Source organism: Lichenostomus cassidix, chromosome 5 (genome assembly GCF_008360975.1).
Source record: "Lichenostomus cassidix isolate B80296 chromosome 5, HeHo_3.0, whole genome shotgun sequence".
In the NCBI taxonomy this organism is placed as follows: domain Eukaryota; kingdom Metazoa; phylum Chordata; class Aves; order Passeriformes; family Meliphagidae; genus Lichenostomus; species Lichenostomus cassidix.
In genome coordinates, this window is record NC_139486.1 from 49055732 (window position 1) to 49080535 (window position 24804).

Consider the following 24804-nt stretch of genomic DNA (forward strand, 5'->3'; position numbering starts at 1 on the left):
GTGAGCTCACCAATGAGCTATTTCTGTTCTCAGCCCACTGCAGCCAGTGCAAGCTCTCAGCCTTACAACTCGCCCTTTTGGCAATACTTCTGTCAGGAGAGGGAGGGGAGAACACAGACCTAAATACGCTCCTCAGAACCTAAGCAAGTTAAGCCAACTCCTTCAGCACTTGCTCTCCATTTAGTTCAAGAGTGGTTTTCTAGTGCCAGTATTTGTTTCAAAAATAAGTCTGACAGCAGAGGTAGAGCCACACAAACATAATGCTAATTGCTTTCTGCTAGAGGCAGCGCTCCTTTCTGTCTCATTCCCATGCTGGTTTCCAGGGCTCCTTTAGGCAGAGATGCCAGCAGAGTTTGCCCACCAGCTTTGCAGGCCTGCAGGGGAAGGACATCCATGTACATCTCACTCTCTAACACAATGCACAGGGCCACAGTCAGTAATGACTGCAATTGGGATAGCCTCAGTCAACCCAAATCACTGCTCTTTGTCCCCAAACTGGCTGAGCTGTAAAGTCCCACAACCAACCTCATTTCAGATCCACCATCATCTTTTTTAGACCCTTTTTTCTAGTGAGACTCTTACCGTGCTTCACCAAGACATTTGATCCAAGCACAGTCTTTTATTATATGAAAATCATTGCTCTCAACACTCTATAGAATATTCTCTATATGACAAGCTCCAGTTCTATGGTAAGTGAAATACTTAAAGATCACAACCAATGTCCCTTCAGAGGGAGAAAAGGGGAAAAAAATTCTCAAACACAAGCAAACATGGTAAAAGCAAATGCATGTCTCAAAAGACTGAAAATTGAAAAAGAAAAACCCAAAAAAACCCCAACAACAACAAAAACCCCCCCCAACAACCAAAAAAGCATGTTGCCATACAGTTAAGTAAGTGTTGTCTTTAAGCCTGAAGTTCAACAATGTGAAGTGGAACATCACCATTCTTTTTCAGTTGCCTCTTTTTATTATTTTTTGTCAGTAGTTGGATTGCTATTGCAAACACCTTCACAACATACAAAAAACAAATTTGCTTCTAATCCAGAATAAGGTAATGATTTTTTTCTTTTTCAATCTGATGGGAATTCAAAAGTAAAAGAGAAACAGTAAAACTATGACAACAGCACCTTGACATTGTTTTAATTTCAACGCTATCAGAAGTTAGAAGCAGTAAACATATATACTAACAGACTAAAGATACTTACTGTCTAAAATGTAAACAGAATGTTTTGGTTCAATTTATTTTTCTGAAAGAGGACAGTTTATCATTAATTCACAATTGAAGCAGCATGCAATTTTATTCTTTTTTTTTTTTTAAACTTTTTGTATTTTCAATTCTTGGCAACGGCGACAAACCACAATGTTATGGAGGAATGTAATGCAGACTTTTTTGTTTGCTTGATTTTCTTTTTTTTTTTTGTTTTTTTTTTGTTTGTTTGTTTAAACTTGTGCGCAAATGACTTTTGTTCCCCTTCAGGTCATGGATATGTTCAATAAATAGATTGTGTAACCACTGTACTGTATAAACTTCAGTCATACATGCAGTCCATAAAATTATTTTTTACCGAATAATTTACCCTGTTATGTATATATACAAATAGATAATTTTGTCTCAATATAATCTATACAACACGAATCCACTATCTTCCTCTTTTAATGGTTAATGTACATACACAAGAAGTGTCTATCCTTATAAAGCGCCAGCCAACTCTCTTTTTATTATCCATGGTGAGAGCTCTCACATAAGACTGGGTAGTTCGGCACTGGGAGTTCCAGTGCCTCTTGTCTATGCCCCTGCAGCCCTCCTTTGTGTACCCCTTAGGGTTGCATTTGGTCTCATAGAAGTATTGCTTCAGTTGGCCTTTGGGTACTGGAACTTTCTCCAGGACTGTGACAGTCGCCCCGGACATGTCCACTGCAGTCTTTTTCTCTGCTGCTGTCACCCACTCGCTCGTGCTGTCACACACACTCAGTTCCCCACGGCGAGCTGGATCAGAGTGGCGCCGGACTCTCATGGACATGTTTGCAGCATCCAAGTAGTTTTTGTACTCCTCGAGCAGAAAGAGCAGCGGGGGTTCCAAAGGCACTTGACTGCTTAGCATGACTCGGGATGTGTACAAGTCTGCATCCTTGTTTCCCTCACTGGGCTGGATGTCCTGGTCCTCGTCTAGGAGCTCCTCTATGACATGTTCAAAAGTATCTGCCAACGATGTCAGTCCTCTTGAACCAGCACTGGGCCCATTTAGGCTCTCAAGAGTCCCGTGGGTCCGAAGACCTGGGTAAGCCAAGCCGCCTTGTCCTCGTAGACTAGCTTCTTTCATTGGGGCAGCTTTCATGCAACTGAAGTATGAGATAACCATAGTAAAGAAAAGGATGGTCATCACTCTTCTCACTTGGTGGAACTGTTAAAACCAAGAAAAATAAATTAACTTACAAGGTTTGGAGTAATAAATATTCACCTAACTTGCTACAAGATTATGCATTTTCTACAGAGATGTGCTGCATGCAGTTGCAACTCATTAGCAGTGATAAAGCATACTCTTGTAAAAGAGTCTTCCTTCATCTAGAGTTTCAGAAAAAGCATATGCTGCAGCACAGGCAACATTGATCCCAGCAACTCAGTTCTCACATGCTAAAATCTCTCTGTAGCAGGAATTAGATACTATGCAGACTCCTTATTTATTGACCAATTACAACTATTTCAAGTAACAGCAAAAGCAGAACTGCTATTTAGCAATGCAACATTTCAGCAATAAAGACAGCTTCACAGGCGTGAAAGGCAAGACTTCCATTTCAAGTGCAAATGTAAATATTTGATTTTTCAGATCTCTCTATGGCAAAAAATAGTTCATCATTCTGTCCACAAAAAAACTGAGCAGCACCAGGATAGATTGCATTCGTATTTTGAAAGCAATGTTCAAAACACAGGAAGAAGCCATATAATTCTGAGGTCTCAGGAGGTCAATTTCTCATCTAAATGTAGAAGGTATATATACATAAATAGAGAACAAGAAAAAGGCCTGGAACAGTATACTAAACTTGAGCTGGACAGATAGCTTGCATCATGGGAACGGCATGGGAAGAACGTGCTGGATTACAGAGCTGGTAAGGGCTATACTGAAGTGACAGTAGCAGAACCACTTTTCTGTACTTTTCCACGGCCCTACACCAGCCGTTCTCAGGTGGGCAAAGCACTTATTTAAGCCTAGTTAGAGCCCAGAGGCCATCGTGAAACCTGGCACAACCAACCCTACTGCCATACTGAAACACAGCAGTTTGCCCATGTCTCTTTCATTCTGCCCCTTATTCTGGCACGTTAAGGGTCATGCTTTGATGTTTATGTGTATGCTTATCTCTGTCCTCACTGAGAGTGAAGGGGTAGCACCAGAAAGGAGTGCTGGTATGGAAATTCCTCACCAGGCTTGGAATCAGCACAACTCAGTCCTATAAGGACTCCCAACAGTTTGGAGCTCGTATAAACTCCTTCCCAATTGCTTTGCTAAGTCTCCTCAGGGCAAAAAGGGTTTCCTTCTCAAATGCAGAGTAGATACTTTAAGTCCTGTTACAAGAACCTCCCCCAAATCCTGCAGTGACAGAGAGCTATGCTTTCTGTCTGATCCCAAGCACTACTACAACATCTACCACATCCAGTTGTTATTTTTCCACCTTCCAATCCCTGTTCTCACCAGTTCTGTTTGCTAGAAAGCAATCGCATTGTTCACATTTTTGAAAAAGCAGCTAATGCTTGTTTCAGAGCTTTTGAAGTTCATTCGGAAGTACCTCATACTTGGCAACACTCATTGGAGTAAATGCTATTTCTGTTTGCCAACACGGTGCTATGTAAAAAGACTTACTTTATCTCCTGCAAATATGCTGTGGGAAACTAGTACTCTTACGACTTAACATAGAAAGACAATTTATCATAAAACGTACAAATAAAATGAAATGTGTACTGGAAAGGCAATGCCCAAAACATAGACCTTAAAGTACTTAATGAAGGCAGGGTGGGAAGTGTTTGGGTTTATGCCCATGCCCCCCTCATCTCCAGGCCCCCACTAAACAAGATTTTGGCCAAGAATTCTTTCTAACCCAGCACAACTCTTCCTTCATCCTTCCATCTCTTCCTGTTTAGTAGTGTTGTTGTGGCATAGATTTATTAAGATTAAACAAACCTGACATCTGTGACTCACAGGAACATAGTGTTTGCTCTAACCATGCAGAACATTAATATTTTGCAGTTCTTTTTCATGATAGGGTTTTTAAAACATTCTACAGGGAGTGTCAGATTTCCTCCTCAAAGGGGAGGAAAAGAGGCATTATGGAGGTGATTTACAAAACAAGGAAAAAGACTGCTACTCTTCCTTTATCAAACGAGAGACAAGACAACTCTTCTTGTCTTGAAAAGGGGTGGCTCAGCTAACATACAAATGCAGAGCCAGTGGAACAAAAAATAATATTTATATACTCTCTCTTCAGAGAATTGTTTAATATAAAACCTAAAAGAAAAAGAGCCCCAAACACCCACATCACACTTTGTGACCACCAGAGCAGCGAACAGAAAACAGATCTTCTGGCTCCCAATCAAGTTCCTGTTATTTTTATCAAAGTAGTTGCCCAGAGGTCCCAGCCAGTTCTTGACTCTGGAGGACAGAGTCTCTCTGAGCACGTAGCAAAACTTCCAGAGCAAAAGAGAGAGGGCAAAAGAGGCACAAAGACAAAAACAGAACAGAGAGAAGTTTGCACCCATCAGGTAAACACCCCAGCTGGAGATGAGCAGTTACTTTTCAAGTTAAGACAGGTGAACAAAGGAGAGAGGAATCCCCGGACCAGGCCACATCCTTTGCTACTGTTACTGAGCTATATACCTCTCGAGGATGTGAAGACAGAATAGTGGCTCTGCACCTTCACTCACACAGACACTTCTCTTAAAAGATGATGGAGGACAGTGGTGCAGATTGACTTCAATAAGCCCTCAGCATCCTCCACCAATAGCTGGTTGGTCACCAGATCTAACAGTACTTTATATATCACATTAAATCTTCCTTAATCAATTCTGCCTTCCATTTAGGAAGGAAACTGCTGTCAAGTTTGATCAATTTGCATCCCATCTGATGACACAACCACCGCTATTATCTGTGATGGCAAGAAATTGTGTACAACTAGATTCTGAAAACCAACAACTTTTAGGCAGGCATTACCCGCATAACATACTGATGATACACAGCAAAATGTATGTGCTTTAAAAGCCAAACCTCTTCCTCCCATTTACAACAGTAGAAGAGTATGTCAAAGTAAGCTTTAGCAGCACAGATACAAGGAATCCGTGCCAGCAGCCACAGATCAAACATTACTACTCTGCAAATGAATCCCAGACTAAGCTGAACTCTGGAAGCAGGATGTAGAAAGATTCTTCTCTCTGTCTTGACAGTGACTTGAGCACTACACACAGACCTTGTCTTTGGCAGCAAAACTGTATCAAGTGATTTAATACAAGGAAGTAATATTTTATCACCTGGGAAATATCTTCATTTTGGAGACCATACCAATTTGTATTAGCAATTGCTCAAAATCAACTAGTTTAACACGCTATATCAGAATAAGATGTCTCACTTAATGGGTCGAATCACAAAACCTTTCAGCTATTGTTGAACCAACACATGAATGCATGGTTCATCTCTTTCTTAGTGAGGCAGGACTAATATCCCAGTGTAGCACCAATAAGGTCATTGGAAACACTTTGGATGGCAGCTTCCAGTCTTTTTCCTCTCTGTTCCCCACCCACGAAACCTTCATTATATGGCAAAGATTAAAGATACTGCCTGTTCTACTACAGTAACTGTCTTGTAAAACCCAAACATGAACATATTATGTACATCCTTCTGACTATGAGCCAGCCGGCATGTCACCCTGTATGGAAAGAGAACAGGGGTGGGAACATGGGACAAAACTGTTTTCCTATTTTCCCAGCCTGCTACTACCAAGCAAGGTATTTATCCTTTTTGTTCTGGGCATATCCACCACTACGAGGTCTTGCATGGAGATGCCCCATCATTTCTGTGTACATCCACGCCTGAGGTTACCCTGGTAGACCAAGCAACTATTTCCCATGGAGGCTTACCAGTCCTGAGTTTTTCTTAAATGGAGCAACCTGGCTGATAATGCATGTTCTGAGGGCATCAGTACAACTGAATGCCAAACAGAGAAGCCACGGTAAGATGTGCAGCCAGAAACATACAACATAAAAATCACTGATGCTACAGCATCAGTCTGTAGTCCTACAATGCACTCATTCCCTGCCTCCTCAGGTGTCAGAGGTTCAGGTCTCTACTCCTTCTAGGAACAATAAGTACAGGCTGCAACCCTTCTGCACTCCTGTTCAGCCACATCTCTGGGCATAAAAAGATCAAAGACTTCTCTAGGAGAGGAAGTCTTGGTCCAATTGCTGTGCAATACACTGTACACCCACTAACTAGTATAACATAGATATACACTACCCTCCCTGAGAGCAAGCCCTAAACTACTCCCTCAGTACATGAGACGTGTCTGTCAGAAATTACATTTGAGACCAGCTTTGTGAACACCATCCATTCTCGTGGCTGTAAGAACATCCGTCCTGTTTTCATGCAGCACAGCAAAGCTGTAGCAGTGAAAAGAAGTCACCCACCATGGACCAGATTGCAGGAAGACGTGACCTACTTCGTACTCCAATAAGGTCCATGCAATTACGAGTAAGGACACATAATTGTGGCAGTCATCTCCAATAACGGGAAGAAGGCTCATTAAATGAAGGTCATGTCAATTATCTACAGCGAGTTTACATACGCAGTCAATTACCTTGCTGTACTATTCATTTCAGTATTTGTATTTAATGAGGATTCTCCAGTTAATTATTTTATTTCATTATTTTTTGTTACTTTAAGCAGAAATCTAGTAGCTTAACGGGTTGTATTTCCTGCAGAGAGACCTGAGGAGCTATGAACACGTACTTGCTTTTCTGCATCACGGTATGTGCCACGCAAGTTGAAGTAACTTTCAGTGGTGAAGAGATTCATGCTTTAATCTCCAGAAAGGAGTGTGTGGAGAAAGATAAAATTAGCAGCAAGATGACATTCTTTTTGTGCCTTGCCATTTTCCAAGATCTTTACACAAAAGTTCAATTTACTAAATACTACTGAATGCCACAGGCATGAGTTTCTGCTTTATGCATCATTACCAGAGTGTGTGAACAGCTATCAAAATGGGATACATGTCAGCACATGATTTGAAAAGACTAAATGTACTGAGAACACACAGTATTAACCTTTATCACATGCATAACTGGATGTCTGACACCCTAGTTATCCTTGAGGCTGTTTATGCAGCAAACTATATAATTATTTTTTATTACTGCAAATAAAGCACTCACCCCCCAATACACACACACGCACACCCACATCCAATTTGTACTCGTGTAAGTTGGTGCTTCATGTCAGGAAGAATAAACCTATTTTATTTTTATTCTCATGTTGGTTTTCCCTGAGGTAATGAAATCTACTTAGTCTTAATGCCAGAGATAGCAGAGACTATGAAGTGTTTTGAAATCCAAGATAAACACTGAGCAAATTTACAAGTATTGTTAACTTTAACTACAATTTTTAGCATGAGAAATTTGATTTTATCTTATGTTGCTAAACATTGTTTGTGGTACAGCTCCTGAGAGCAAAGAAACTCCAGCAATGACTACATTGGCTCTGGAAAAGCACACATCTATTTAAAGCACTACAAGGCATTTTTTGTGGGGTTCCAAGGTTTTATCGGACTCTCTCCCCAATACATACAAAAATCACAGCTTCTAACAATGAGAGGTGAGAAAGAACCCAAAGAAAATAATGGCAAAATAATAATGCCATGACATCACAATCCTGATCTTTCACAGAGCTGTGTATCAGAGTTTCCTACAAACTTTCCTCATACCTTTTTAGACACTCAAACAGCTCGCTTCAAAGCTCCAAGTGAGAATTCAGTTGCTTTAATGAGTGCAGAGCAGACTCATTGCAGACATGCTTATCTTTAAATTCGACAAGCGCAGGACTACTAGGTGTTGCCAGAAGCATCTCTGTCGGACAGATATCAGGCCCAGTCTGCACATACCAATAAACAGGAAGGATGAGTTTTGACAGTATGTACAAGTGAAGAAATAGCAGACCAGATTCACAGATGGTATCACAGGTTTTCAGAGAGACAACATCTATGGAAGGGATGTGCACTATTTTTATACTTTGACAATGGGAAATGATTGTTGAACCAGTGACACACTTACTGCCTTTCCAGATGTTTGTACAATATCCCACACTCGGGGCACTCAAACTGCATGGGGAGTTATGATTCCAACTGTAAACAAAGAAACTTAGCTCCCAAAGGAGCTTGTGTGTATGCCACCATTCATATCAAATACAATATACTTTACCACAAATATTTTTTGTCAAAATTTCATGTTGAAATCCCAAGGTATGCAGTGAATGTCCTCCTCAAATAAAAGCACTAGCAACAGGTTTATTTCTGCCTGTTGGAGTCTCATGGGTAGAATAACATGCTGCACTTCTATTGCCATGTTACAAATACTGTCCAGTAAGGATGATGCTTCTAAACCCAAAACCTGTGCATTAGCAAATCCAATTTCAAAATTGGCTTCAGAAACTGCATTAATCTTTTTCGAGTATACATCAAAGTATGTTCATGCCATTACTGTGGTCATTCAGAAGCAACATTAAAGCAATCTCTGTGAAAGGAAGGTTCACCTATAGAACAGGCTACATACCACCCCCCGCAACCTGAAACCCATGAAACCAATCCATTACATAATTACTCCATGCCAAGATACTATCTGGGTCCTCCACGGGGGCAGATAATTACAGTTCTCTGAAATAATTTGCTTCAATAGCCACTAGAGCTTTATAAAATGCTAATCCAACCTGTGCACAAAAGAACAAAAGATTAAGGCAGAACCTCAGACCTTTGTGCAGCATCTATGGTTTGTCTTCCATTTCACTACAGCTCTTTGGTGTGGAACACTGCGCTGAATCATCACAGGACTAAGCTATTCTGCCAAGTACACATGTGAAGCTCACTCTGAATCAAGGACAATTGGCACCCGGGAGCAGGAACGGAATGGATCATGTTGCGTGCAATCTAGTGTGAGTTGGATCCCTTGAACTGGGACATGTGTCCAGCAGCCCTGGAACAACGCAGAAGCTCCTGCACCAGTTGAGGTTGGATCTTACAGAGTGCCTATAAACAGCTGAGTAGGATGTAAAGCATCCCACGCATCCATCAGTTCTGGTGCAAGCCTCAGCTTCCTGGGACCTATAGAACATTATGCACTCAACAGGAACATAGCAAAGTTTCGCCAAGGAAAATAAATGGTTAAAATCTTAATCATCAGATGGTGAAGTTACCAGTGGTTTGGGCAGGCAGTGTTTTCTCTAGGGTGAGAGAGGAGAGCAAGGGCTATACCTGCTTGTTGCAGGACTCTTACCTTTGCCAAGACCCTGACTGTGTATGGCATTGCTGTAAGAGAATACCTTTAGCCATAGCCAGTACTTGAAATGCAGCAGATCAGTACTTTGTGATGTACATGGACCAGAAACCATGCAGAATGCCTGTTGTGAGAGCCCTGACAGGTATTAACAATACTCCTGCATTTGCCAGTGGTGTTTCAGTCATCTCTTCTCCCAGGCAACAACTGACAGAATGAGAGGACACAGTCTTAAGCTGTGCCAAGTGAAGTTTAAGTTAGACATTAGAAAAAAGAAATTCTTCACTGAAAGTGTGATTGAGCACTGAAAGGGGCTGCCCAGGGAGGTGGTGAACTCACCATCCCTGGACGTGTTTAAAAAAAGACTGGACACGGCACTCAGTGCCATGGTTTAGTTGATGAGGAGGTGTTAGGTTGGACTTGCTGATCTAAAAGGTCTTTTCCAACCTAGTTCATTCTGTGATTCTGTGATCTTTTGGCTGTCCGCCCTCATGTGTGGATTTTTCTTGACACATGCTCAGTCCAGCTGTCAGCACAGCTGGCAATATTTTCCACAGACAGGGCAAGGGATAAAAGCTTACACTAAGGCACCAGAGCAGTTTCTGGGAGTGTTCAAGTCCAAAGTTACACTGGAGCAAAACCAGAGCAGAAGCAGAAATTTACAGGTTTGCAAAGTCACCTCAATCAACATTATCAGAATAATGAGGACTTAGCATAAGGATATAAGGATTCTCTCATTAGGAATCTAATCCACTTCACTGTGCAGCCACTGCACATGTTTTGCTGTGACAACAGCTTTATCTTTGAAGATAGCACTACTGGAAAATTATGTCAGTATGTTAACATAAGTGTATTGAAAACACTTTGGCAAGAAGTGCTCTTTCACCACTGATGTTTTACAATGACAATGCAGCTTACCACAGATTTCAAAGCATTATAGTTTTCAGCTTTTTTCCCCACCTTCTAAAAGGTTTTGGGTTGAAGCAACACTTTTGCACTTGCTATGGCTGGTACTCTATCCCTAACCTATTTTAAAAATTTGGGGGCCAACTTCAACCAAATTTAATAGAGGGATACACAGGGTCACATTGTATAACCAGCATGCCAGTTGCTGAGACTGACCCAAATAAGCTCCTCTCCTCCTCCATCCTCAGGCAAACACAAGTGTATAGGCTTATGGACTTATAATACTGCATTTTTGCTTTCATTTCACAAGCCTCACAGAGGGAAAGGGTTTGGAATCACTAGAAGGGGTGAAGAGGTACATCTGGCAAAGATGTAAGGATTCAAAAACAACCTTCATTAGTTGTACTGCTCAAGGTACAAACATTTAATGGAACATACATAAAAAAAAAAAGCTCCTGCAGTCTTACAGGAAAAATTAATTGATCAAACTCCTGCCTTCTCCCAGTTGTATAATGATGTAATTTCTTTCACCAAGGAGTGTTACACTGTGATTTCTGTGAATTACACGGACATTGGGACTTTCCCTTCTGTAACTAAAAAGGAAGTTACATGGTTCCTAACTTTTCATACTTGCCATCAGATACAACTACAGATTGTGACATCATGGGAAATCATTTCCACAAAAACTACTGAGGTTCCCTGATGCAGTAAGTTCCCGTGGACCTTATTCTGGTGGACACAGTCACTGCCTGGTATAAATCCACAGTGTTGCATTCATAGATTTATATCAGTTGTAAAGGTGACCCACTATTTATGTGGTCAGAAAATCAGATGGGGTCACAACCTAAACTATAGCTAATAGCTGGTTCAGAATGAAATGTGACAGGTTTCAGCAAAACAGCTTCCTCAGGACTCCTGAGGGATACACGCATATTTGGTAATAATTACACATTAAAGAGAAAGAATAAAAGCTTTCTAGGAGTGTGGGGTAGCTCCTCACTTCCCTCACTGACATAAGCACATAAATAGCCCAGACATGTCTATAAAGAGAAGTATGCAAAATCCAGCCCAACACCACCTAATGTTCCTCCCTTGGGTGTCCTGTTTCATGCACAACCCCCCACTGAAGAAAGTGGCTTTGCTGCCAGCAAAGCACTGTTCTCACTGTAAGAGCCCTTAAGCTCCAAAGGGTAGGTTTGTATATGAGATTTCAGTCATTAAATAAACACTTCTCTAGAAAAACTTCAATACCTGTCCCTTCACGTAAGCAGATCCTACTATGCTGCAGGGAAGGACAGCTTCTATTCCAATAGCTGGGGGTGGGGGGAGGAAAGAGAAAGTTAAAGCAAGAAACATTAAATTACACAATTAGTCGCTGGAAACAGCTACGTGTTCCCCCTCTCCCAAATATCTCCACAACATAACAGACTAGCCAGAATTCACCATCATACTCAAAATCAAAAGCAAAACTGTTATACCAGAGATAATTAGTAGTCATAGAGAGGCAAAGAGGTTGCAAAAGCCTAGAGATCTGGTACTTAAGCTACTGTGACCCTCTAATTGTACAACATGTTTTGGAGAACATGCTATCAAAGCCTCCAAAGTGCTTTGCAAACACTGAATCTCAACACACTTAGGTGAGGAGGAACCACTGTTTTCCTTCTGGGTACTCTAAAGCCCACAAACATTTAAAACATTTTACCCCAGATTGCACAGGAAGTCGCTGCTGAACCAGAGAACAGGGGAGTCCTTGCTCAAAATCCCTCAATTCAGCCACTACACAAAGCTGCCTTTACCATGTGTATCATTCACTTTTTTTGCAAATCTCTCTGTGGCAACTTAACACAGAAAGATGCTGATTAAAACCTTAGGGGTATTACTTTGAATACATATGCTAGCTCACTTCCATCTGTGTCATTAATTAGTTCCTGACTGTAGGTTAAATGTAGGGCATGTTGTCACGAGCCTAAGGTGGGGTGGCAGGAACTCCTGCTATTGCCATATGGCTTTTTGTTTCTTCTTTCATTCTTCAGCTTTTAGCCTCATGCTTCCAGTTTGTGGGCTCAACCACTACATAACAAAGAGCAACAAGGGAAACAAAACTAGTGTTAAAATATAAACATTCTTCACCATTAAAACCTCTACGTTTGATTTGAAATATAACACAAGCTCCTATCTCATCCAGACCAGAGGCTGCTTTTACACGCAGCCAACTTGTTATGAAATTTGGGAAAGATCTATCCCCATAGAGAAGCACTATTGCACAAGTAGGTATTTACCAGCCCTACAAACACGAATCAGGTAGCTTTCCAGGTACCATGGTTCATCCTTAATTTGGATAAAAAGGAGAAGAGTAAGGCTATGCCTACTTGTAACATGGATACCCAGTGCTTACAGTGGATGAAGCTAATGTAGCAGCACCATCGCCATCAAAACAATAAAAGGAAAAAAGATGACTGAGTTCTGGTCATCTTTTTTTCCAATGCATCTCCACAGATCCATCTTTATCTTAAAATACCAATGGCTCAGGACTGTCCTCAACAAAACTACAGGTCATGTTTTGACATATGCCTGAACATGACTAATTACAAGAAATGCAGAGTATCAGCCGTTTCCCTGCAGCCACTTTCTAGTGAGCACAATTTGAATACTAACAGGTCTGGTGGTGCTTTGTGACTGAAGACTTGCTCCAAAGTGTTTAAATTAAAAGTAGACATGGAAGTTATTTATCGTGCTTTCTAGCTCTCACTGCATACCTGTCCTTCCATTAGCTAAAGGCAGGGGAAATGATTTATTGTATTTCCAAGCATAAGAGTCTGTAAGTTTCATAACAGTAACAGGAATCAGAGCAGGTAAAAAAATATACAACCATTTCCATGCTGAACAAAACTGATTAAGAACTACGTGACACAACTTGATGCTTGAGGCTCATGGAATTCAAGATGTTTCCTACAGGTTTGTCAGTCTCAAAGGTAGACTTCTTTGGAGGCTTAGACTTCTGACTAACATCTTCTTAAACATTATTTCTGCTTTTTTTTTTTTTAATGGAGGCATGTGGAATTGACTCACTTATTCTTTTGCAACATCCTGGTTCATTGGTGACATTCCTCCTACTTTTGCAGTTGCAATGGCAAAAAAATTTTGCACAAGGGACAGCATAAATTTATCAATAATGCAAAATTAAGAGAGAAAAGGACTTAAAATGAGTCTTTCAAGGAAGGCAGCTTTATTCCTTGTTCATTTGCCAATTCATTTGCCAATCACTAGCTTTTAAGGGGAAAACTCATTTTCAGACATTCTCTTGCTAGTCAAAATATTTGTAGGTCTGTGAGAAGACGTAAAGAAGCACCTGCTTATTTTCTTTGCACCACTTAATCAGCATCAGCTTGCCAAAGCCACACCAGTAAGTACCCTGCTGCTGTAATGACACGTGAAACATCCTTCTTTGCTTCCTATAAAATAAAAACAATCCTGCTTCACCAGTCTACAAGACATAAGCTGACAACAACAACAAAAATCATGACATTGACATAAATGGTCGTGTTTATATCTGGAAAAGCAAAACTGGAGAACTTCAGATGTGTTTATTTCTAGTTTTGGTTCAACCCATTATAAAGGGTGGTCATGATGTTCAGTGGCACATTCATAGCTCACCACAGTTTCCTGGCATGGCTTCTGGTTAAGTCACTCTTGCCAGCTTGAACTTGTTACTGACTTTGCTTCCCCCTCACACTGGCTCTTAGTACAAATTCTATCAAATAGCATTTCTCTCTCGGCATTTACGGCTCAGTCAAACTGGATTATCAACTCAGAAGGAATGTAAATAGCAAGTGAAGATCCAAGTCTTAATGGAGGCAGCCAGCAGGCACAATTACCTAGAAATACTTCAAAACAAGTCTCATCACTCATCCCTACAGTATCCATACACTTCTGTGGTACAGTGACAGCTATGACTAAGAGGAGAGGTTGCTTTACTTACTAATCCAGCCTTTCAAAAAAGTTTAGATTTCATTTCTTTTCTTCTCAGTGTATCAAGTACTGAACACTCAACGAGAGCACCCTGGCCAGTGTAAAGATGGATAAACTAAACCATATGGATACTAGACATTGCACCAAGCTTAAAAAGTACAGGGCATAACAGACTAAGGAATCCAGAGATCGTAACCTTTGGTTTCTTGATCTAGATGAAACAGCATTTCTACAGGAGCCGTTGTGTTTAAAGAAAGCAGTGTTTAGATCACATTAGACAAAGCAAAACATGCACTAGAACTGGCACAAGATTAGGTTTAATTCACATTTAAAAGTTATGTAGTACAGGAATCTGGGGTGAGTCTTTTGCATGCTGAATTAATAAAGAGCACATAACAGCATTTTGCTCAAGGTTTTGCCTAGTTCACTTTTTTCCCAGACTCCTCTTGCTATGCTACATTCACACAAAGCCTACTTGTAACTCAGTGCACATACTGGAAAGGCTGAGGCTAATGTGGAACTCCAATAAGCCAAGGGTAGTTTTTCAAACCCTAGTTTGGTATTACAACTCTCATGAACCCTGATATGGTATAAGCAGTTCACAGTTGCCTCCTGACTTCTGGTAAATATCCCTGTATCATAGCTACTCAGTTTCCCACAGGCAAATTCTGTTCCCTCAGAAGTTTTGGATTAAGATCTTATCCCAATATAATTTACACCGACAGACTTCAAACATCTTAAGAAATTTAAAAAGCCATCACCTGGAAAGTTATACAGTACATGTAATCAACTAGTGGATTGCATTTTCAGGGCTCTGTGAGATGAAGTTATCAACTCCAGGTTTAGCTGTGTTGGTTTTCTTATTCCACTAAGCATTTGATAGCTGAGACCTAGCAGTTACAATAAAAACCCCAAAACATGCTGTGTCTGTAAGAGTCAAACAGAAAAAACTGAACATGAGATTATGAATTCAGGGGGTAAAAAAGGCTCATTGTTTTCCTCTGTAATCAGTTCCTCACAAATTAAATAGGGAACAGTGCTTCTCTCTCAAATGCAGAGGAAGAAACTACTATACCAGGTTGATGTACGAAACAAAACAACAAAGAGCAGATACCAGTGTATTCCATGTTGTTAAATTTGAGGTAGCAGCAAATACCTACATATGCAACTTAACTTTGATACTTAATTTTTGAATTGAGAAAATTCTGAATCTAGTAAAACCAATCTAAAGGCTATTGAGTTGATACATTTGGAAAAATCAGATTTTTTTTTCTAGTTCACCAAATATATACTAAAAGACAGTGCCTAACGAGCAGGCCTCAAAGATGGGATAGGGAACAAACCTATCTTCAACCCAACTCAAATCCTTAAGGGACTAATTCTACATTGCATATTATTGGTGCAGGCTTTACAAAGGCTACAAAGTCTCAGCAACAGCTGTACCATATCTGTATAAATTTGACTTGCAAATACTTCTCTAGGTGTAGTCTAAACTAAGTCAGCAAACGATTTACTGAAAGTGATGCTTCTCTGTTTACTTATTCAAGCCACACAAGGACGACTGTATAAAATTTAGTTACCTGCATCGCTAGAACAGGATTCACAGGTAACACATCAATTACAGGGATTAAAAAAAAAAAAAAAAAAAGTCTGCACTCATACACTAAATTTATACCGGGGAGTAAGGACTGGGATTAATTCATTTTAATGGTGCAGGCTCCCTTACCAGAGACAGCCCCAGCAGCCTATGTAGTTCGTGCATCTCTAGGTGGCAGTAGCTGCTCAGATTTTGAGATACTGTGAGATGCTTATCTCAAATTTAGCAACCAGTATCCTTCCATCCTCCTAGAATTGCCTTTCCTAACGTGAAATGTGACCCCCTCCCCCATTTCTTCATAATTTATAGTAGTCTGTAGCTGAGTCACAAGGATTTCTGCATTTTCCTAACCAAGTACACAAGAAAAGAAATGAACTGCCAAAGGATTGAGGTAATTTATAGCGTAAAACATTGAGAGCTTCTAGTCGATCAAAGGACTCAGAGAAACAAATATAAGAACAATCATGCCTTCTGTTCTCTACAAATGCCACGGCCAGAAATAACTGTCCTAATTAACTGGTTTCAGAAAATGACTTCTCTGAAAAATACAATATTCTTACCAAGGAAAGTATACAACTGCTACAGCCTTATGGCAGCTGTCAGCGGGGCATGAAAAATCACTAAACGAAGTTTCCTTTGCTTCCTCTGGTTGTGCATGGTACTCATCTTTAGACAGCTGTATCCATTCATGATGCCTAAATTATGCTGTAACAGGACATTCTGCTACCACTATCAGTGTTACCAAGAATTACAATCACATCAGGTCAGTATCATCCCAGCCAACTCTCTGTTCACTAGTTAAAAAGAGTAGACATTGTACCTGAGATGAGGTTGGCTTTTTTTTTGGTAAGACTACTGCCTGGTCAGTCATGCCCATGGCATTTCCAGTATTTCAGACTGTTTCATGTTAATTGTTGCTGTTGGATATGGCAGTTGAACTCCACCAGTCTACAGCTGCCTGATAATTAGGTCCTGAATACTGAAAAGGAGGGAAGGTTGAGCCTGACCCTACAGATCACCTACACTTTACACATAAGACTGTTTTACCTGTTCTGCATGATCAACTCCTACAAACAGTGCTCCTCACTGGACTGCTCAGCACCTCGAATTGACAACGTGCAAGTTTGAGGTACCATGGTAGAGTTGCCTGTATGCACTGCACAGCAAAATCTATTATTTACTGTTTGCATTACAAGAGCATTGATGAGCTCTTGTTGGGTACCAGAAAGAGAAGACAGGCAAGAATATCTCTGCCTCAAAGAACCTTGCAGTCAAAGAGAAGACTGAATAATAGGTATGGATAAGGAAACAGTAAGATTTGTGAGCTGACAGACAGTGGACACAGCCTACCAGCCCCATCCCAACTCATATATCAGGCAATTTACTCAGTACACACCTGTGCTGCTTCCTAATGGTGTATCACAGCATACAAGAGTTGTTACAGCACCGTCCCAGCTGGAACTGAAGACAGTAGGTTATTGGTTAACACTTCATTTCAGAAACACACAAAAATAGCTTAGCTTCAGTGCCTTTGTAAGTTTCCTTTTAAAGAGTATTTACAACTAAGCACTACCAAGAATTCCAGTGTATGAACTGATCTAAGAAATGATTGAGAGTTTCCCAATTAAGCAGCATTTCAGCTATTTAGAAGAAACCAAGTGCTCACAACATATGCTTGAAAACAGGTCAAGACAAGTTAGCAATTAACCTATTAAAAGCACATATCCTTTTCTAGTGGAGCCTCCAACAATTCACACAATGCCTAACGTGAGATTTCTAGTGTAGGCATAAGGCACATTCTTAGAACAACTTTTCAGCCTTTTATACAAACCGGGAAGGCAGGTATGAAAAATACCTTTTTTTTTTTTAATAGGACAACAGTTATTACACAAGTCACTCAGTAGAGTGACTTGTTTCTCCTTTTCATGTAGTGCTTACCCATAGAAGGGTTAAGAGGGTCTTCTACTTCCAAGTTTCCTATGACCTGCTTTTATACCTGCACTCCCTCAGAGAATTATTATCTGAGAAAAACATGCAGCTTCTTGTGTTTTCCTTACAGCAACAGCAGAGTAAGAGCTGCACAAAGTGCTACAGCTACCGCAAGGACTTTCAAATGCAGTCACTTTCAGCTCAGCACTGTCATGTACACAAAGCCTTTAAGGAAAAACACAGAACCTTATTTTCCCCTGCATTTTTTCACGTGTTAACGAGTCTTTAAAAACCTCTGCATCTGTGCACTACATTTCATAGTATTCCAGCATATTGCAGTACTTCCCTAGCACTACTGTTACAACATAATGCCTCGGTGCTTAAAAGCATGCTGCTTGAAGTTACACTTTTTTCAGTTTAGTATTAACTCCCTCCAAGATAAAAGTCCTTTCCCATCTTCCTCCACCATTGTATCTGGATTATTCAGATAAAATGTTCTTCATCTTTCTGACCTGGTTTACCCTGATTTCACATCCACATAACAACAGGATCTACCCTGCAGTTCTGGAAAGCAGAGAGCACTTGCAACATGAACAGAAGGCACACTGCTTACAAATGGGTTTTCCCAGACAAGGTTCAGTGAAGCTGAACATTAAGTGGTAGTACTACAGCAGAAAATAGAGTTGAAACAGAGTCATTGCTTTACCCTGAGACCCAGGTGAGGGACGGCACTCATTCCTGCAGAACATCACTGTCTGTCTTCTCCCTTTCCCCCGGTGTGTTTACACAGCCAGTGCCCTGGAACTCCGCGCACAGGAAGGCGTAGCATCCCCCTGACAGCTGCTACCTCCTCTCACACGCCAAACGACAGCATTCGCAGCTCGCACGAAGCCAAGAGCATCCCCTGTGCTTACGTTCTTCTATACCCACGCTAACTCTGGGCCATCACTGGGGGCAAGTTTTCACTTCACGGCTTGCAGACAGCAATCCAGCTTCGTAAGTGGAGCCTTTGACATACACAAATGCACTACCCAACGCAAATGAGCAGACAGTATGATGATCTTACTTGGGACAGCCACCCACGTGCAAACGGAGCAAACTCTTTTTGTGACCAAAGAGCCACTCAGACTTGGTGATGTGAAAGTTCCTCCTGCCCACGAGCAGGTGGCTCATTATCCAGCCCTCTGCTCATATCTACAGACAACCAAGGAAATTCATTTTATCTATTTATCACCATGAATTAAAGATTACAGAAATACTGGCTGAAGAAAAATGTATTGCCAGAATAGATTCTTTGCATTCATTAGAACTGTGTTACTAGAAACATAAATAAGTAATGACTATTGATCTTGCATAACCTCAGAACAGCAAACTACAATAAACTGAGAGGAAAAGGACATATCTTAACTGGAATGTTCAAACCAAGACACCAACAGCACCTCTTAAGAACAACCAAGCAAAGCAAAGCAAGCGTGGCCAACAGCTGTAACACCTCATGCTTTTAACCCCAGGTAAAAAAATAATTAAAAATCGGTGGGACAGCACGAGGTTTCCAAAGTACCAGTTAAACCTCTGCCAAACAAATTTACCATTTAACCCCCGTTTGTTGCTGGGTGAAGGCGTGTTTGACCCCCCAGTATGGATCCACAGCCGGTGGGTCGAGGTTTCCCGAGCACCGACCCCTTCAGCCGCTCAAGCCGCCGGGCTCCCTCTCCGCGCCGCCTTCCCTTCCCTGCCCTCCCGGCGGGCTCCCCGCGCCCGGTGGAAGCGGGGCGGGCAGAGCAGAAGGCGCCCGTGGCACCGGATCCCGGTGAGGGTGCCCGGCATGCTTCACATTCCAGCGACGGTCCAGCTTCAACAAGTGCATCGCGCCCCTCCCTGACGGCACGTCGGCCGCCAGCAGCACCGGGCGGCGCCCGGCCCTGCCCGCAGCCCGGCTGCTCCGCGCCGCCCGCCCCACGGCCCGGCCGGGCCCCGCCGCCGCCGCCGCCCCGCTCAGGGCCCCGCTGCCGCCGCCGCGCACGGAGGGAGGAGGCCGGGCCGCCGCCCCGCCGCAAGCCCGCCGCCAGGGGGCGCGCCCCGCCGCCCGCCGCCTGCCCGCCGCACCCCGCTCAGGGCGCCCGTCGGGGAAGCGCCGCCGGGTCCCGCGCTCCGCTCCCCCTCGCGCCGCCGGGAGCGCGCTCCGGCCGCCGCCGGCCCCGGCTAAAGCCCCGCCGGGCACCGGCCGGGCCGACAGGTGCGGGAACAAAGGGGCGCGGGGCTGCCCCGGCCCTCCCCCGCCCTCGCCGCTCCCCGACGCCTCTCGCCGGCCGGCGCCCGCCCGGCCCCGCGGCCCCACGCACCCCCTGCCCGCGGCCCCTCAAGTTTCCCGGCGGGGCGCCGCGTACCTTGTCGTCCACACAAAGCCTGTCCGGGTCCCCTCCGGGAAGTCACATCCTCTCCCGGGCGCCCAGTCCCACCGGCCGCCTCCCGCCGCCTCGACAACACAGGCGGCGTCTCAAGTGTCTCATCAAAGCTTTATGAGGGGCGGGAGGGCAGCGGAGCCGGATCCCCCACTCCCGCCGCCCAACCGGAGCCTCCCGGCCCAGCCCCACCGCCTTCTCCTCGCCGAGCGGCTTCGCCCCCGGCCAGCGGCTGCGGCGGCCGTAGGCACCGCGCTGCCCCGCTTAGAGCCTCCGCACCGCCTCCCGGCCCCGCCACCGCCACCGCCCCCGCCCCGCCCGCCCGGCCCCGCTCCGCTCCCCTCCGCTCCGCTCCGCTCCGCTCTGCTCCCCCGGCGCTTCCCGAGCGGGGAGCGGGGCGCGGGGCGGGGGGGTGCCGGTCCGCCCGCGGCGGGATATTGGTTTACTCCGCCGGGTATTAAGCAAGCCCGATCCATTTAAATATCGCTCCCGCGCTGACCTCTCCGTAGTTCGCCTATTAAGAATGCAATCAAGATAATAACACGCATTGCTTATTAATGAGCGCCCCAGGTAACGTTACACCGGTGACTTTCTGCAGGCGCGCAGCGGGAGCTCAGTCCCAGCGGTCCCGAGGCGGTTCCGCCCAGCCCGGGACCCGGACGGGACCGGGACCGACACCGACAGCGGGGCCGCCCGTCGCATCAGCTCCCGCCGGCGGAGACAGGGGCGGCAGCGGAGCCCGGGGATGTCGGGCGAAACGCCCTGCTCCGCTCTGCCCCGCCACTCGCTGGGTGGATTCTGTGCCCCCTGTCAAAAATCTGTTTGGCCATCTCCCCCTTCTGCCCGTGCAGCAAATACAGTAAATTATTGATAGTGGAAATTGAATGGTGGAGGCAATAATGGTATCCCCTGATTGACTAGCTCTATTTGATCTTGGTAAAGACAGAGAGATGGCACGCTCCCTGGCTGGGCTGGCTGCTGCAAGTGGGAGTGCACGCCTGTGCTGGCGGGGCACAGCATCTTGTGCACATCCCACGGTATGAACCAGCCATGGGAGAGGCGCTGGCTTCACCCCCTGCCGGCATGGGCCGTCCCTCTTCCCTCACAGGCAAAATTGGAACCAGTTGTTTTTCTCAAAAAGATAGCGCAACTCTTTTATGAATTGGTTAAAACACTTATTTTCCTAGACCTCAAAGCCTGACTGCCATCTAATTGTGATTAACGCCAAAGGCTCATTCACTCCATGCACTCGTGAAAATTTATTTATACTAGGAGAAATGTGTGCAACTCATTGATGCCCTCAGACCGTCTGATTGCCTGTGTGCTTTTGCTATGAAACACGTGCATTGATTAGATCAGTAAAGTAAGAAAATAACCCAGGTGTTTGAAATTTGAGTACACCTAAGGCCTTCCATATAAACCAGCTTTTAATATATATTAAAGGCAAGATTCCTGGTGGTGAATAACCTTTGCAGCTTTAAGAACTTTTTAAAAAATCATTTTTAAGTACCACATTACCATCCTTCTTGCACTTGGGGGCTTGGTTTTGCATGTTTGAACTAAAAATGTCACCAAGTATGAAGACAGTTCTACCTCTTTTGTCTCAGTTCTTTCCGGTCCAAATCTACCCAATTTACGAGAAAGGAGACAAATTTTCAAATTTTCTTCAGTAACAGCCTGGGCCTCAGGAATCCTGCCCAGCTCTTGTTGGCTGATAGATAGTCACTAATATAGGTAGCTCTTCAGGCCAAGTCCTGCTCTGTTATTTCTGTAGTTTTCAAATTCTGCCATTAGAGATACATCAGCCATTCCTTTCCTCACTCTACTATACCAATATAAGCTTATATCTCTCAGCAATAATGCTGATGGGGTGTTCCAGAGGTACTTCAAACACATGATCGTACCTGGAACTTGCTGAGTTAATGGTGCATTTTATCTGTTTAAGACTTCTCTCCACAATACCGTTTAGCTTTCCAGATATGACTGTATTAGTGTGAGTACCTGATTTCACTAAGGCAGCATGTTTTCAGCAGCCTTTTTGCACAGTCATAAAACAGCACAGTTTTAATATTCTGTGTTTATAAGATGATGCCTGCAAGTATTTGGACAATCTACCAGACAAGTTAAACAGCAGCAGCAGAGGCTACTTTAATCAGCTGTAATGTAATACATTACATACTTGTTATTCCTGGAGGAAAGACTCTTCTGCTAGTATACTAGGCATGCAGATGAGCAGAAGCAAGTATCATGCTTTAGAAACACTGCTGGCTTGCTCTGAGGAGTGAAGGAGAAGGGATGTAATCTGAAAAAAAACTGCTTGCAATCAGAACAAGTTTTTTAATTTTGGAAAGGAAGCATGTTACGGACTGCCTGACAAGTCCTCACTCTGTGGTAAGCGCTTCTTCTCAGCTCTGCTAAGAACATGAGAACCATGAATTCCAGGCAACCATGAAATTCCCATTTTTCTCTGCTACAAACATGCTGCCTTTTGCGTCGGTGTAGAGATTTTCCCGAGGAAAAGGTGTGGTCAGAGAGCTGCTGTATCTTGCTGGTATAATCAGCCCTTTGGGCATTATTACCAGCCAGTGCTTGATTACTGGGAAAATGAAAAAGTAGTGTAAATAATTACTTGTTTGGATTTTTAATGCACATTCAAGCTGGGCTCCATATTTTTCAGTCAGACCCTGATTTCCAAGAGAATTTTGTATGAATGAGCACCAAAAAACTGGATCTTCAATGTATTATTAGTTTGTGAAACAACTGATAGTCCTCATGTGGAGACACTGCCCTGGTTGGAGCTCCACTCCTTGGTTTATAAGATGTACTATAAATTTGGAGGTTACCTGAACCATCACTTTTGAAATTTGTGATATACATAGGATGCAAAGATCAGGCATCCTGATGTTTTCTTGGTAGACCCAAAAAGAGTTCTGTCTTTGTAGAGTCTGAAAAAAGATGACTTGCAGCCTGTCTCAGGAGCAGCTACATTTACCCCATTTGGGTTGTACAGATGTCAGAAGTAAGCGGCGCTTTAAAGAAAAGTCACACCACGACTGCATGGGGAAGAAATGGGCAGACAGACCCTTTTCTGGTGGTTTTAGGTATTTCAGTGTATTAAGCCTCTTGGTAGTGTTGTCATAGTATGCCTGCCTTACAGCATTTACCTTGAAACCAAGTATTTTTTCTATACATGACTAATTAAAATTATTTTTTACATACATAAATCATACTTCACCATTTTCCAAACAGCAACAGGGTAAGAGTATGACTTGTCAATCAACATAATGTTGATTTATCCCTGCAGTAATATTGCTTGCAGGAAGGTAAGACCATTGCTTTTTGCTGAATTCAATTTAAACTGTAGCATAGGCACTAATGATGCTGTAGATACTACAAAGAAGAAAGCAGAAGCACGCACATCTGGTTTCTGTCTCAGTGGAGGTTATGCATTATAGTGATTGATGTACGAAGTCCAAATTTACTGATAAACTAATTATATGATAAAGTAGTTTGTAGGGCTCTTAAATTCCCCCATTGCAATTGTAAGAGAAGCAATAAAAAAGTCAATATTTGAAAAGAGTAACATTCTTAAAAGGTCCATAGTTAGTCAATAGGTAATGGGTGATTCAGTCTCCCCTCCCCCAAAATATGTCTTTTACACTCCCCATTTTATTAATGTAGTATCTTGACCTGTTTTTGAATGAGAAAAAAGTCAAGAAGCTACAATTTGGAATGCTTCTCACTCGACTGTCAGGAAATATAAACTAATCCTGATTACAGAAAGGACAATGCTGTTGATGTACTTGGGTTTTGATGATACAGGGGTTTTTTTCTATAAAAAATTTTAATTTGCTGAAGTTAGTTCTTATATCATTACAAGCATTTTATGTTTAATTATGTTTATTCATGTTTCCTAGTTACCTATATTTGCTATTTTTTCACATTAGAGGGATGGAAAATTCATGGAAATAAACCTTTCCAACTCAAGTAATGCTAAAAATTGCAATGGATTATATACACAAGATATATACACAACCAGGGTTGCTGACACGGTGCATTTGTAAGATGACTGGGCTGTGATGCTGCTCTACAATGATTCAGTGATCACAGCACACACAAGAGAGCCCTTCATGCTCCACACTAACATCAGTGGCACTAGAAAAACCTCAGCATCGTTGAGGACCAAAGGCAAATTCTGCTTCAGTTTGTAAAATCTTTGTATTGTACGTGCTGTGACTGAGTGCAATGATGAGAGAAAGATGGTGGTGATCACTTCTCCAGCCTACCCCTTGCACCCAGGGGTTGGCCAAGCTGTAGTCACAGCCTCTCCCAGGCATCAGTGTTGTGTGTTAATGCCCTGGGGTTGGTAGTTCTTGGATCTTACAGCCCCGAGGTTCACATTGTGTTCAGCCTACAAAGAGTGGCTGTCCTTCTGGTCTGCAAGCAGCTTGCTGGGAGACTAGAATATACCCTGTGCCTTAAATAGTA

At 42.9% G+C, this 24804-nt stretch overlaps 1 protein-coding gene across 7 annotated transcripts in view; it reads right to left on the reverse strand.

Annotated features, from left to right (window-relative positions):
• Positions 1-1401: 1401 nt before the first annotated feature.
• BDNF (brain derived neurotrophic factor) overlaps positions 1402-24804 on the reverse strand; it is a 37877-nt gene continuing 14474 nt past the window's right edge. For 2 of the 7 annotated variants that reach the window (XM_085062976.1, XM_085062980.1), the window contains exon 2: positions 1402-2401. In XM_085062976.1, coding sequence (XP_084919102.1) covers positions 1640-2401 — 762 coding nt within the window. In that variant the 3' untranslated portion in view covers positions 1402-1639. Of the gene's footprint in view, positions 2402-8991; positions 9157-17381; positions 17447-18620; positions 19423-19503; positions 19883-20301; positions 20594-24804 lie in introns of those variants that run through there. The other 5 variants (XM_085062978.1, XM_085062979.1, XM_085062977.1 and 2 more) reach the window with 5 other exon arrangements.